At 59.8% G+C, this 15,001-nt stretch overlaps 3 protein-coding genes across 10 annotated transcripts in view; 1 reads left to right on the top strand and 2 right to left on the bottom strand.

Annotated features, from left to right (window-relative positions):
- Positions 1–306: 306 nt before the first annotated feature.
- On the top strand, positions 307–5,735 carry NKIRAS2 (NFKB inhibitor interacting Ras like 2). Of its 2 annotated transcripts, none has more exons than XM_024100737.3 (4): positions 307–446; positions 1,831–1,938; positions 2,703–2,944; positions 3,987–5,735. In XM_024100737.3, the coding sequence occupies exons 2-4, from the start codon at positions 1,845–1,847 to the stop codon at positions 4,224–4,226; spliced, it is 576 nt and encodes a 191-aa protein (XP_023956505.1). In that variant the 5' UTR covers positions 307–446; positions 1,831–1,844; the 3' UTR covers positions 4,227–5,735. The 2 variants fall into 2 exon arrangements, with proteins under 2 accessions (XP_023956505.1, XP_065433491.1); XM_065577419.1 differs by having other exon boundaries at positions 374–446; positions 1,655–1,938.
- Positions 5,699–6,541, bottom strand: LOC135977381 (uncharacterized). Its single transcript, XM_065578064.1, has one exon. It carries the CDS (start codon positions 6,539–6,541, stop codon positions 5,699–5,701), a length of 843 nt encoding a protein of 280 aa, XP_065434136.1.
- Positions 6,542–6,899: 358 nt separating this feature from the next.
- ZNF385C (zinc finger protein 385C) overlaps positions 6,900–15,001 on the bottom strand; it is a 185,585-nt gene continuing 177,483 nt past the window's right edge. For 6 of the 7 annotated variants that reach the window (XM_065577944.1, XM_065577949.1, XM_065577948.1 and 3 more), the window contains 3 exons: positions 14,083–14,270; positions 12,740–12,853; positions 6,900–10,752 (listed from right to left, as the gene is read on the bottom strand). In XM_065577944.1, coding sequence (XP_065434016.1) covers positions 10,528–10,752; positions 12,740–12,853; positions 14,083–14,270 — 527 coding nt within the window. In that variant the 3' untranslated portion in view covers positions 6,900–10,527. The remainder of the gene's footprint in view (positions 10,753–12,739; positions 12,854–14,082; positions 14,271–15,001) is intronic. The other variant, XM_065577945.1, reaches the window with a different exon arrangement.

The raw sequence follows: 15,001 nt of genomic DNA, 5'->3' as shown, positions 1-15,001 counted from the left end.
GGCTGCAGGCCTGCAAGCTGGGGATCAGGAGGCTGCCAGACAAGCACAGACCGCTCATCTTGCTAACGCCGGCCACTACGCAAGCTCAATACAGACCTCTTTCCTACAACTCTGCCTGCCAGTTCTCTTCAATGCTCGTGAAAGAGTTTGCAGGCTTTCCCCCCCTATGAAGTTACGAAGAACATGGTCAGGGATGAACCTTTGGGTGTGCGTCTGGAGTTAGATTATTAGGTAACGCCGCTCTGGCTTGTTTGTCCATTGTACTGAGAGGGGAAAGCACTACACAACCTGTCCTCTGCAACTCTAGATGGTGCTATCCTGCTGGCTCGGCTCTCAGGTGCCCTGTCTTGCTTTCTCGGATTTCCCCTTCCTTGGTTGTGATGTGAGTCAGTTAAGCCTGAAGATTTAGGAAGAGGAGAAAGCAGACAGACAGCTGTCCTGAGCAGGTAGGTAGAGACCCCTCTCACCGGAGATTTGCTGTGCCATCTGGGTGGGGGGAGATACACGATTCACAGACGCTTAAAGCCTCCAGCCCAGAGCCAGCTGCCTCTGTGAGTCCGGTGCAGCCAGAGGCCAGCTGGGCTTGTTATCATGCCAAGGCTGCAGTGAGGATCAGGGCCCGGGCAGCCTAAATCCTGTGATACTTCGCGCCCCAGCCTTGCGGCGATTCCAGCCCCCTGAGCCTGTGCCCACTTTCACATCTGCTCTTCAGCTTCGCTAGGATTTTAGGTGGTTGGTTCGTCCCCGGGCCGAAATCTCCCGAAGGCGCGTGCGTTTGTGTAGAACAGGGGGGCTCCAGCACAGATCACAGGCTGGGGAGAAGGGGGCTGGGGAGAGGGAAAAGACCTAGTGGATCACTGAGTGCCTTGTTCTAGCTGCTTTCCTGGTCCCTGGCCTGGTCGTATATGAGCCAAAAAAACATTGATGGAGGAAGGGGAGAATGGCCCAACTTTGGTAGATGGGGAACCATCGGGTAGAGAGGTGAAGAGACTCACCCAAGGTCACCCAGGGAGTCTGTGGCAGAGCTGGGAACGGACCCGCAATCTCCTGAGCCTTAGTCCAGTGGCAGACCTGCACCGGCGTCTTTCCTTCTGCCCCCTTTGGGCTCGAATTTCTCCCAACGCCCTCATCTGGTTGTGAAAACCATTTTACCGTCCCCACCCCGGCCACACATACCACGCAACTCACCCTGAAATGCAGCTTCCTCTGGGGAGGAGGGTGGCAACCCTGCAGCACAACTGTGGGAGGAGGAGGGAGTTTGGGCCAGGGGCCCCAGGAAAGTCCTGCCTCTTACCAGAAGTGCCCCAAGGAATTGTTAATTGCTCCTGCAGATGGGAGCTCAGCTTTTGAGGTCTTGACCAAATGTCGCCTGGGAGGGATGAGGGAACCTTCAAGGACTGACCGTGCTGGGATGCAAAGCTGCGGTTCGGACCCCTCGTTATTTCTTCCAGCCTAATGTAACTTGCCCTGAGGTTCCCCCCTAGCATCAGCGCTGGGCAGTGACCCACGCACCTAGCCAAGGGGCTGGTGTCCCAGCCACCGTCTGTGAAGGGGGCCCATTAGTGTCACTTTAGGGCCCCCGCTGGCCCAAGGAGTAAGGGACAAGGCTCAGTGCAGTGGGGTGGCTGAGATGACTTCTGGCGTTCCCTTCCAGCCCTAGGTTTCCAGGGTTTTCTCTCCCCTGGGGCAGTGCAGAGCGCTGAGCACCGGGGAGACCGGGCAGGGCCCAGGAAACCTTGCCAAGCTCCAGCCCACGTGGCATTGCCCAGTTGCCTCGACTTTGAGAAGACGTATTCCTCCAGCTCCAACGTCTCGCTCTTCCGTCCCCAGGAAAGAGACCCCAGATGGGGAAGAGCTGCAAGGTGGTGGTTTGCGGCCAAGCCTCAGTCGGAAAAACATCAATCTTGGAGCAGCTCCTCTATGGGAACCATGTGGTTGGTAAGTGTGGGGGTCGGGCGGGGTGACCAGCAAGGGGGCGTCCTGCAGCCCCCATCATTCTTCACGGGCTTAATGCCAAACGGCTCTGTTGTGGCTTTTCGTAAAGACCAGCCCCCTGACCATAACAAATCAGTGCCTAGCCCAGCTGCTGACGAGAGACCCTACAATAATAAATTAGCACCAACCTCCCAGCATTCCAGAACAAACTCTAGTGGAACTGCTCGGCCCCTTGCAATTAAAATAGACGTGTGTAATAGACGTGATGGAGGCAGACAGGGTCGTGCAGTGACACGCAGGTTTGGATGCTAGTGTCCCAGGTGGGGAGAGTACAGAGAAAAAAACCTGGGGACGCTGCCTCCAGCGGCTCCCGTCTACAGGCAGTTTGCCCCAGCGGTGCCGCTCTAAACACAGCTGCGGGAGACCTGAACGAACAAGGAGCAGAGTACGAGACAGGCCTAGGCAAGGAGCTGCTATTATGTGGTAGTACCTAGGGGCCCCAGGCAAGCTCGGGGCACCCTTGTGCCAGGCTCTGCCCCAAAGAGCTCCCAGTCTGAACAGACCAGACAAAGGCTGGGAGGGGAAACTGAGGCACAGGGCAGGGGCGGGACTTGGCCACGGTCACGCCGCAGGTCAGTGGCAGCGCCCGCAATAGAACGCAGGCCTCCCGACTCCCAGCCCAGTGGACACTGCGAGGAGGCTCCTGCGTCACGGCAGAGCGCAGCCCAGCTCGCCACGTTACCCCACGCCCGCCTGCTTCCCCGCAGGTTCCGAAATGATAGAGACCCAGGAGGACATCTACGTGGGCTCGATCGAGACGGACCGCGGGGTGCGGGAGCAGGTGCGATTCTACGACACCCGGGGCCTGCGGGAGGGCGTGGAGCTCCCCAAGCACTGCTTTTCCGGCACGGACGGCTACGTGCTGGTGTACAGCACCGCCAGCAAGGACTCTTTGAAGAGGGTGGAGCTGCTCAAGAAGGAAATCGACAAGTGCAAGGATAAGAAGGAGGTGAGGCATTGCCATAGGCGCAGAGGAGGTTTTCCACAGGTACCGGAGCACGGGGCGGGCTGGGAACGGGGGACGGAGCCTCCTCCCCTACAGCTCCCTAGTCCTGCCCAGCCGGGAGTGCGCTTCCTTCTGGTGGCTTGTCCATGTCCCGTAGGAAGTGAGTCGGGGGATCCCCTCCCCCACACCGGCTGCCCTCTTTCTCGGATACTCAGCACAGGGGCCGTGAGCAAACAGGCCATAAAGACTGAGCTGGGGGTGGTATTCCAGGGAGGGATGGAGCCAGTGTGCGTGTGGGGTGGCGGCCTCAGGGGAGGTGTTGCATTCTGCTCCTTGGATTTCCCCTTCTCAGCAGCGGCCGTTGGTCTCCAGCGCTGTCAGTCCAGCACCACGTTCAAGGTCGCTCTGCTTTTTCTCCTCTCCTTGCCCTTCCCTTCCCCTCCCCCAGGATTTGTAAATCAGCCAGCAAGGGGCTGAGTTTGCAAGTGCTTGGCCGGTGCTTGCGCTCAGACCCCGATGTTTGTCGCTCTGCAAACCGGGGTTAGAAAGCCGGTGGGCTCAGGGAGGGACTGCTCCTTGCCACCTGCAGCCTTGCACGACCAGCCAGGCCTGCTTGAACAGAAGGGAGGAGACGCTGGCCGTCCGGTGGGGCTCTAGTGTCGGCTGGGGGTGACAGCGGAGGGGGGACACATGGGAGGGACCAGTGACCTGATCCCGTTTGGGGAAATCCCAAATCCCCTTATCTCCTCCTCGGAAAGACCCAGGTAGCCTCTGCCCAAGCTCCGGCCACAGGGAACTGGGCAGGACCCTCTGGGGCCCATCAGCTCTGCTGCTCAGCTGGCCGCCTGGGCGGGGGCGAAGGCTGGGCCGGGAGCCCGAGCACAGCAGGGAATCTGGACGGAAGGCGCCAAAGGGAAAGAGACATCACCGGAGAGCCCGCCGTGCTGGGGGTGAAATCCGCAGGAGCCTTGTCCCGGGGCCTGGCCCAGGCTGCAGGGCCAGGCAGCCGGCCCTGAGCGTGCTCCGTTTGCGTGTATTCGTGCAGGTCACCATTGTGGTTCTGGGCAACAAGAGCGACCTGCAGGAGCAGCGGCGTGTGGACCACGACGCGGCCCAGCACTGGGCCAAGGGCGAGAAGGTGAAGCTGTGGGAGGTGTCCGTGGCCGACCGCCGGACGCTGATCGAGCCTTTCACCTACCTGGCCAGCAAGATGACGCAGCCGCAGAGCAAGTCCGGCTTCCCGCTGAGCCGCAAGAACAAGGGCAGCGGCTCCATGGACGGCTGAAGGCCTGGCCTCCCCTCCCCCGCCACCTCGCTCCCATGGCGCATCCACCCTCTCCTGAGCTCTGGGGCGTTGGCACGAAGCCTGCTGATGGGAGGGAGCTCCTGGAGTGGGTGGGGGGCTCGGCCCCTGGCCACACTAGGCAGCATGGCGAGGACCCGGTGCCAGGGATGGTCACTGGGGGCAGTGAAGACGCCTGGCCCATCCCTGCTGCCTGGAGGGGGAAGGCGGCCTTGGACGGCTGGTCTGAACTCAGGATTCGCCCAGACCGTGCCCCGGGAGCCCTGGCCTGGTCTCTGCTCCCAAACCACAGGCTAGACAAAACTCTCGGCAAACACACTCCTTGTCTTGGCAGGGGCCTGCGAAGGCCTCACCGGCCCAACCTCTATTTGGCCCATTGTAACCCTTGCCCTGACCCTGGAGGGGAGCGTTCTCTCCACCCCAAGATTATGACACTACCTAGCACCTTCCTCCCCTCTCCACCTGGGCCGCAGAATGCCCCAGCCTGTCTCCCCGCAGTTCCTCCCTGTAGGCCGGCGCTGGAAGGTGGGCTCTGAGCTCCCGGCGAGGGGTGAAGGTGTTCGTCCTCCAGGCCTCTCTGCCCACCGACAGGCACCTGCAAATCGCCCTCTCTCTGCAGCTGGGGAGGCGGATGGTGCTGCACCCACCTCCCCGGGGGCTGCGTAGCTGCCTCCCTGAAGATCGTGAGGAGCAAGGACTGCCCTGGGTCCCTGCCGCCCCTTCACTGTCCCCTGCCGCCCCCCAGCTCTTTAACTGCCTGAGCAGCAGGGAAATGCACCTGGCCCCTCTGCAGCTGCGGAATCGGGGCGCTCGGGTGAGGCCAGGCTGAGCAGAGCTCGGGTTTAGGTTCATTAAGCTCATTAGAGCCTCATCAGTGTCCAGCATGTCAGAGATGCCAGCAGGGCAGCCCTGATCCGCTGCCTCTTCCCATGCTGTGATCCCAGGCCGAAGGCCAGGCCAAGCCATGGTGTCGGGGTGGCGCCCCTGCCCCTGATCCCGCTACGGGAGAGCCGAAGACCCCAGCATGTGGAGCTCACTGCAGAAGGCTGGGTAGGGGCCAGCCGTTTGCATCGCTCGTTAGGCAGGTGCCGCTCAGCTCAGCCTCATTGCTGACGAGCAGCTGGCCCCGGGGGGACACGTCTCCGACCTGCAGCTCTGGGGGAAGGGGTCGGGCTGCAGACGTGGCCTCAGCAGGCCGTTAAAATTGTCAGTTGGCCAAGAACCAAGGGTTAGTTTTAGATGGTCCCTGAGTTTCTCCTTGGCCAGGAATTTGGGACAGGCGGGAATGTGCTTTGGCTGCTGGGGGCGGGGGTGGGATGACTGGGGTCCCCTGGATTAGCCCACCCAGCAGCAGGGCACATGCCGGTGTTGGGAAGTGAGGCTGGTGGGTTTTTTTTTAACGATTGCATGTATGTAATCTCATGTCAGAGGCGTGTAGAGCCGCTTCCTCCTGGTCAGCAATCGCCGTCAATAAACTCAGCTGCTTTCGGAGCGGGTGTGCTTCCCGGGCACACGGTGGGCTGGGGGCGTGGCACACGGCGGGCTGGTGGCGTGGCACACGGCGGGCTGGTGGCGTGGCACACGGGCTGGTGGTGTGGCACACGGGCTGGTGGCGTGGCACACGGCGGGCTGGTGGCGTGGCACACGGCGGGCTGGTGGCGTGGCACACGGGCTGGTGGCGTGGCACATGGTGGGCTGGTGGCGTGGCACACGGGCTGGTGGCGTGGCACATGGTGGGCTGGTGGCGTGGCACACGGCGGGCTGGTGGCGTGGCACACGGGCTGGTGGCGTGGCACACGGCGGGCTGGTGGCGTGGCACACGGGCTGGTGGCGTGGCACACGGCGGGCTGGTGGCGTGGCACACGGGCTGGTGGCGTGGCACACGGCGGGCTGGTGGCGTGGCACACGGGCTGGTGGCGTGGCACACGGGCTGGTGGCGTGGCACTCGGCGGGCTGGTGGCGTGGCACTCGGCGGGCTGGTGGCGTGGCACACGGGCTGGTGGCGTGGCACACGGCGGGCTGGTGGCGTGGCACACGGCGGGCTGGTGGCGTGGCACACGGGCTGGTGGCGTGGCACACGGCGGGCTGGGGGCGTGGCACACGGCGGGCTGGTGGCGTGGCACACGGGCTGGTGGCGTGGCACACGGCGGGCTGGTGGCGTGGCACACGGGCTGGTGGCGTGGCACATGGTGGGCTGGTGGCGTGGCACACGGCGGGCTGGTGGCGTGGCACACGGGCTGGTGGCGTGGCACACGGCGGGCTGGTGGCGTGGCACACGGGCTGGTGGCGTGGCACATGGTGGGCTGGTGGCGTGGCACACGGGCTGGTGGCGTGGCACACGGGCTGGTGGCGTGGCACACGGCGGGCTGGGGGCGTGGCACTAGATTGGGCCTAGCTCCGGCCGCCTGCACCCTGTTACCAAGAACGTTTCGTTACTGGTCCAGCCTTCCTCGGAAAACCCCAGGAAAAGCCTGGGCCGTCCTGAGCCAGCCCACCCTTTGGCTGGGGACGGGGCTGGTTTTCCCCAGCCGCTGGCTGCAGGCTGAACGGTCCCTTAGCGATCCGTCGCGGGGGATGCATTCCTATTTCCACCTCTGCTTCCCGGGGCTCCCGCCTCGCGGGCCCAGAGAAAGATGGCGCGAAAGTCCAGGCGCGTTTATACAGGTTCCTTTTATTTACTGAGTAACACAAGAAAGCAATGAGATTCGATTATCAAAATATTTTCCTTTCCCCCCCTCCAACGGTTATAGTACATCAAAAAATATACACTGAACAGTACAGGGGGCGGTGGGGGGGGGTACTGGCCAAGTCCCTAGAGGCTGGTTATTTCGTTTGCTTTTTAGTTGTCAAAATCAACCATTGTTCACATCACGCCGAGGGTATTTATAGAGGGGCACATGTCAGCGCCGGGGCCTACGACCTACCACAGCCTATGCGAAGTCAGAGGCGGTAACTGCTTTGGCTAGCGCGGGGGGGCCGGAGGCGAAGGAGACAGCAGGGTGCTCGGACGCCGCCCGGTGCAGGATGGCGTGACGGGAAGGAATGGCTTTCAAGTGTCCTAGTCTATCGGGACCCCACCGCTGGGCTGAGGGTAGGTTTGACTCTGGCTCTGGGGGGCTTCGTGACCCAGCTCAACCTGCAGTGCGACCGGAGTCTCTTCGGGCGGAGGGGGGGAACCATGGCTAAAGCTTTGTGCTTCCTGAATTCCTAAAACTACCACGGCACAAGCCCCTGGGAGGACGGAGCTGGAGCAGGATGGGGGGGACAGGGAGCGAACCCAACCAGCGGCAGACGGAGGAGAGGCTGCTGCGGGGCTGGACGGCTAAGCCCCAGGCTACCCGGGGGCTGATGGCATTAGGGACTGACTGGCATCGCACAGAGGTGTCCGGATCCCCCCCTTGCCCCATCTAAAGCTTTGTGAGGGGACGGTTTGCCCAGTGGCAGCTCCCACTACCAGCCCCTGCCCCCCGCCCCCGATGGGACTTACAAAAGGAGCTCCTGTGATCTGGGGCGTGGGGGGGGGGTCTATTCCCCACACTCCGTTCCCTTGTGGACGCCTAGTGGAGGATTCGCCCACCCCGAGGTCGTAAGGGACGGAGCTGGTCCCCTCCAGCTGGCTGGCGCTGGGGTTATTGCAAAGCTCCGTAAACCCAAATCTTGGGCAAAAAAGAACCCCCAAGGTTTCACCTTCAGGTGCCCAGAAAAACTGGCATCAAAATGTCGCCCCTCCCCGCAGCCCAGGGGCTGGATCCCCCAGTGCTCAGGCCCAGGCCTGACTCTTTGGTTTACCCCCAGGCCGGCCTGCACCAGCTCCATGCACTCCCAAGGGGGGAGAGGGAGAACAGTCTCCCTGGCATATCCCACGTGCTGAGAGCTTCCATGTCCCCCCGCAGCGTGCTCCTGTAATACACTGTCCGAGCAGAGGGGGCTGTGCTATAGGGGATAACAACCCACTACTACTGCCAGCTCGAGTGGTAGGGAGCGCTGGCCTCAGTCACCCATTGGTGACCACGCAAAGGGGGAGGGGGTTGTGGGACAGCACTATCAGGCCTTGCGCTGGGCTCCAGCTGAGCGGAGAGCTATAACCGTCCCGTCTCTGTGGATCGGGGACATGTAACACACAGCCCCCAGGGACTGCCCCTGAGCGCTGGGGAAGTGACAATCTCGCAGCCCCCCGGTGTTTGGAAACCGTGTTCAGCCTCCAGTGGTTGTGGGGGCGACAGGATCCTCCCTGTGCTGCCCAAACGCCTCCTGAAACACAGCTGGTGTGTTCAAGTGAAGACACCTGACAGGTGTGCTTGTGCGTGGGGATTGCTAGCTGCCCAGCTCGGAGGGCAGCCTCCGCTGGGGGCTCAGAGCCTGTGCCGTGAGGAGCAGCGGAGAGCTCACGGGACCAGGGGGCTCTCGGAAGCGTGTGCACGATGCACCGAGGTGCATGGTTCAGTTTCTGCTCCGAACAACGTTCCTCGCTGGACAGACAGAGCGGGCACCGCCGCAGGACGCAGCCAGGTTACCTCGACGACGGGGCTCCTCCGTTTGGATTTGCATAGATTGGGACGGGTTGTCACTCCGGCACAAGGTCCATGTGGGTCGCAACCTTCCTGCATATTTCTCTGTACAGTGCGCGCTGGGGAGCCCGTAGCGCCTCGGTAACTGTTCGGACCAGGTCATCGCGCCGGCTTTTAACACAGTGAAAAACAAAACCATTGCCCCATAATGCCTAGCGCGGGCCCTGGAGCACCACGGTCTGCAAGCTGCACTCAGAGCATGGGAGGGACAACGCCACGTGCTTGTTAAACGAACCTGCTCTTTGATTCTGGGCTGTCGAGCTGAACTAACAGGGAATCCCTCCAGTTTCCTTGGAAGCTCCAAGTTTCAACGGGGCTGGGTGACTGGGTTTTGTCTGCTGGCCTGTTAACAGGAGGAATGCTTTGCAGCTCTCCAAGGAAAGGCGCTACGCAAGGACAAAGTGCTTTATGAATCTTCACTCAGCCTCCCTGCGAGGTAGGGTCAGAGCTATCCCCTGCTTAATGGGGGGAAACTGAGGCACTAAGAGGTGAAGCACCGTGGTGCAAGGGAGTGAATGGCAGAGTTGGGAATAGACGCCAAGGAGAAGGGCCGTTCTCTAGCCAGTCGACTCCAAGCCTTAGCTGAACTGGGAATGGAACCCAGGTGTCCTGACTCCCTACGTCCTATTCTCCTGCCATAGGCTCACACCCTGTCCCAGGTCTGGGAGGAGAATCCTGTTGTCTAACCACTAGACCCGTGGTTTTCAACCTGTGGTCCACGGCCCCCTGGGGATCCTCAGACTATATCTGATTTCCAAAGGGGCCCGCAAATGAAGAAAGGTTGAAAACCACTGCTCTAGACAACACTCTGATCCCAGTTGCCTGGTCCTCCGCTGCACTTCCAGTGTTGGACGATAATGTGCTTTCTGAAGTGAGCAGGAAAGAGGTCTCTGCTGGCAAGGAGCCTCGGGGTTCGCTGTTTGTTCTATGGGAAGATGCTGCCCCCGTTTGCCGGTGTCTCCTCTGGATTTCCTGCTGCTGAAAGGGCCCAGACTAGAGGAGCTGGAGAGTAACGCTCTCCCTGCATCCTCAGCTCCAGGATGGGTCAGGCAGTCGGCAGGGCAATCTTCCACCACGCTGCTCTCTGCCCACATGCCTCATGTCCCATGCAGGGCTTAGGCTACGGGTGGGAAACCGGGGGGTGGATTTTGTGCTAGGGAGGTTTTTCCCACTGGAAACTGGCCTGAGATCCAGCACGGACTCCTTCCAGCAGGACCTATGATCTGGGGGTCGCCACGAACCTGGGCTGGCTCTGAACCAGCCAGCCTGAGAAAAGGGCCTTTCTTTTCCAGCGAGTCAGCCAGGCCCCTTCCCTGGTTTGGTTTAAATTAATCACTGGGAAGGGGATGAATGAAAAACTCACTAGCCAAAGAGGGGCACCCGCTGGCCACAGGTATCAATGGGCCTGGGGGATCCCGACACTGTCCTTTTGACTGAATCCACTCAAAGTGGACATGGAGCTGTGTTTTCGGAGAGCGACTGAGTGAGTGGGCGGCAGAACCGACGGGCACTGGGTGTGGGTAACGGGGGGTACAGCCAGGCCTTGCAGAGCAGTCAGCTGGGGAATCTCCTAACCCAGTGGGAGGGAAAGAAAAAACCTCGGTCAACGGTTACAAAGGATCGTTTGCCCCATGGGAACAGAGCCTTGTCCTGCTGCACAGCTCGCCGGCTCTTCGCCGCATCCGGGAGAGACGGAGCCTTGGCGGGCACGGGCTCTAGTAGGGTGCGAAGACGATGGGGCCAGGCGTGGCGCGGACGTGGCCGGGCGGGGTTCGGAAGAGCGCTGGTCCAAGGAGCGGGGCCTGGAAGAGGGCTGTGGCGGTGGCTGGTCTGAGGGTTAGTGGGCCAGGCATGGCGCACATGGCTGCCGTGGTGAGGGGGCTCGGGAGGAAGCGGGTAGCCAAGGTTTTGGTGAGGTGCTTCTGCAAAGCCAGCTTGGACTGTAGAGGGGAGAGAGAGAGACACACACACACACAAAGCACATGAACCACCAGGCTGCAGGAGAGATCCTGGCACTGCCGGCTCTGCGGGGAGTGGAGCAGCCAGCCCTGGGCTCAGGGTTAGTCTGGTAACAGGCATGTGGGTGCGGAGCCTGGGATCAATAGAGTCACCCAGTTTCTATTTCATAGGAACTGCCCCAGGGGATCAGACCAAGGACCCTTCTAGTCCAGAACTTGCAGCTTCAGAGGAATCCAGATAGGCTCCTGACCTCAATGATATCATGTGGACATGAGTTCCACAGGCCAGTCATTTGTTGTACGTCGGAGGGGGGCATATTACCAGGTCTCAGTTTTGAATCTTCTGGCTTTCAATGAAGATATACCTATCTCATAGAGCTGGAAGGGACCCCGAAAGGTCATCGAGTCCAGCCCCCCACTAGCAGAACCAAGTATTGATTTTGCCCCAGATCCCTAAGTGGCCCCCTCAAGGATTGAACTCACAACCCTGGGTTTAGCAGGCCAATGCTCAAACCACTGAGCGATCCCTCCCCCGTACTGAGCTAACCCTCACCTGCAGCGAGGTTGACAGTTGCTAGCCAGAGGCCTTTCTCACAGATCTACTCTAGCTTCCCTTTGCAGTTCACGGCAAGGACCCTTGGGTGGGGCTGTCGGCCTGGGCTATACAGGAGGTCAGACTATTACACAAGCCTAATTGTTCCCTCTGGCCTTAAAGCCCTATCAGTCTAGGTAGCTCTTTCCTTTAACACTGAGCTGGGAATCCATCGGGTCAAGGAGCCGCCAGTATCAGGTTTGTCCTTGAAAGGACACGACATCTGGCCGCAGGAGACCTCCGAAAGCATTTTCATCCTGTCTCCCTGCACAGGCAGGATACGGCTGATCCGGGAGACAAAGAAACTCCGTAGAGCGCTTGGCACCCTCGGAAGATGCTGAGAATTCTTCCAGGACCTCAGTGACACTCCTGGTGCGCCGGAGTTCAAGCGTCCCCGTCTCTGTTTCCAGCCAGGGGTCGGCGAGCACTTGGAACGGCTCCTCTCCCCACTCAGGCCCCGTCTGCCCACCAAAGCAACCCTTCTAAAGCCATTTGTCAAGCCCTGATCGGGTGGTGGCTCCCAGGGCAGACAGGCCAAGACTGGTCTTAAAGCAGCTAATCAGCTGGGGGGCGGGGGGAGGAGAGGGCTCGAGAATGGCTCTGTACAAAAATATTAGTAAGTCTCGGCCGTGTTAGCGGCACCCTTTTCTGTATACGGCCTCAGAGCACAGCACCAATGAACCAGGGAGCCTGGGGCTGAACCTACCTGAGAAATGACCATCAAAGCATCCCCACCAGCCTTTCCACGGAGCAAACGCCAGCACATTCCCAGCCACCAGAAACCCCACGCGGGAAATGATTCAGGGGAGCCCTGAACTGAAACCCTCCCCTGACCTGCCTCAGGATCAGGTCAGCTCCATTTCCCCTCCTGGGACAGGAAGCAGAAAACGAGGCCCAGCATTGCCGATCGTTACCGCTATGTCGCTGGGCCAGGACTAGCCGCTGCTGCGCTGCAGAGCAGACTCGCGTCTCTGCGAACGAACCCTGGAACTTGGCATGAGCTGAACAAAAACACTGCCAACCCCAAGCATTTAAAAATCACGAGTCAGCCCCCCTAGAAACCCTGGGATTCAGGTAAAAATCATCATCTTTTAAAAATAAAAAACACGGAGTTCTTCTTCTTTCCTTTGTGGTGTCAGAGACTGTAAGGGTCTCGCTTCCAAGCTTCCCTCCACATTCATGAAGGTTAGAAACTCCCTGTTTTGTTCAATGAAAGCTGAGATCCTGACATAATCACAGGACTCCTGGAGCTGGGGCTTTGAAAACGGAAACCACCACATCTTGTGGGCCTCGCGATAAAACCCCATGAGCTGACAAACAGTGTGAGCAACATTTCAGACAGGCACCGCGGCCGGAGGGCTTCTGGGAGACAGATACCTTTAGAATACTCACTGCGAGGACTGCGTTCTTCTGGAGCTTGTTGTATGGGCTGTATTTTGGCTTGGGTGGCTTCCCAGCAAGCCTGTCTCTGTGTCTCCTGCTGCTCACGTGCTGCAGATGGAAAACGCAGAGTCACACACAGCAAACAAACCCACTGCGTGCGAAGTGACCCCGTAAAGCCATGCTCTCTGCCTGGGAATTCAGCTCGCTCTTAGTAATTACCAAGTGCAGCCTTTGCTTCAGTCTCTAGGGTTCAGGGATTTGCATGTATATATAATGATGGTCCTTGTTTGATCATCAGCAGGAAATGAACTCAAGACCTCTGGAGCGAAGAGCATCAGTCGCTACTGGTTGAGCTACACAATCAAGTCCCTTAGCTTGCAGCCAGTAGCAAATATACATGCAAATACTGTAAAGTTCTGTGCATGGTCTTCTAGTCACTAGCAGGGGCGGCTCTATGTATTTTGCCACCCCAAGCACGGCAGCGAGGCAGCCTTCGGCGGCGCGCCTGCAGGAGGTCCGCTGATAATGCAGATTCGGTGGCATGTCTGCGGGAGGTCTGCCGGTCCCGCACCTTCGGCGTACCTGACGCTGAATTGCCGCCGAAACCGCGGGACTGGCGGACCTCCCGCAGGCATGCTGCCAAAGGCAGCCTGACTGCTGCCCTCATGGCGACCGGCAGGCCGCCCCCCACAGCTTGCCATCCCAGACACGCGCTTGGTGCGCTGGTGCCTGGAGCCGCCCCGGTCACTAGAGGCAAAGAGACTGTTAGCATGGGGCGTTCGTGTTAGAACCCTGCTCCCAGGATGACCTTTCTCAATACCCTGGGCCCTGGTTTACTCACCCTGCAGTTTTTTCCTGAACAAGGTGCTACTGAATAGACATAAATTGACTTATCTGGAGCTGTGCCAGGCATCCATTTCAGTCCATCGTCTGACCCAGGCAATTATCCAGCTCCTACTCCCCAGCCCCCCCGCCCCCCACGCCGGGTCAGCTGGCTCTGCAAACCTCATGAAAACAGCAAGTATTGTTCTCTTCCCCTGGAGGGGAGAAGCAATTGGGCCCAGGCAAAGGGATTTGTAACCCCCCCACTGCACTAGAGAGCTGCACTTTGCAAGGTACCATCTGCAGCAGGGTTTTCTGGAGGATCTGGGATTGCATGGATCATCCTGCCAAGCGACTCCCTAAGGATGTTTTGGGGGGCTGTGGGGCAGGATCCTCCCCACCCCCTGGCACATATGAAAACCTCACGTGCTTGGGTGCTGAGACTGCCCCATGCCCCTGCCCGCCAAGGGGAGAGGCCGAGGAGAAAGGCACAGTGGGAGAGCTGAAGGCATCACCTGTTTGAGCTGGGTCTCCGAGTTGACGTAGATTTCGCACACGTGGCAATGGAACGCCTTGTTCTGGATGTTGACGCTGCCCTTGTTGCCAATTCTTTTGGACTTGTGCCCTGCCCTGGGGATGACCTTGCCCCGGCCCCGCCGCATCTGGGTGGTCTGACCCTCCAGCATAGACTTGTGCTTGGCCCCTGGACAGCAGAGGGAAAACGACAGACCCTCAGCAAAGGGACCACGTGGCCCGCGTTCGGGTTAAGACACCGTTGAAAAACGCAAGCTCTGGGGTGAGCGCCCGTTGCTCCGGAGGAGGCACAAGACGCATTTGAAAATATTGCCGTTTGCGATGTTACTCATGTAACGACTCTCCCCGCCCCACACCCCCGCCCTGTACGGACTGGGGAGCACAGACCCGCTGCCTGAGCTAAAGTACGAACTCCCCTCGCTGGTAGGAGTGGCAGGCTATGGACCCGATTCTAGAGGGGGACGCCAGACTCTTTGCCAGGGTGTTATACAGCGGGGGAGTGCTGGAACTCAACTACCGGATGTGCCGTACTCCACTGTTCTGGCTCCCCCAGAAGTGCCAGAACGGCCTACCGGAGCGTTGCGGTAGGATGTGAGCTCTGGCGTTACATTAGCGCCATCTCCTATGGTTAATTTCACCAATCGCAGGGGTTTTCCACCCGTTTGGAAGCTGTTATTTCTGGTCTGCTCATTGTGTCACTTTCTGGCAGGGTCTGTCAATACGACTTGCGTTCTAACAGCAGGTACCGGCCCAAGACAACACTGGGGCCCCAATACACATAGTGAGACACGGCCCTTGGCTTGAAGAGTTTACAGTCTAAATAATCACGACAGACATGGGGTGGGAGGGGAAACCGAGGCACAGTGCAGGGAAGGGGCTTGTGCAAGGTCACACAATGGG

Source organism: Chrysemys picta, chromosome 24 (genome assembly GCF_011386835.1).
Source record: "Chrysemys picta bellii isolate R12L10 chromosome 24, ASM1138683v2, whole genome shotgun sequence".
NCBI lineage: Eukaryota > Metazoa > Chordata > Testudines > Emydidae > Chrysemys > Chrysemys picta.
Note: the sequence above shows the minus strand (reverse complement) of the source record. Positions and strands in the feature narration are given on the sequence as shown.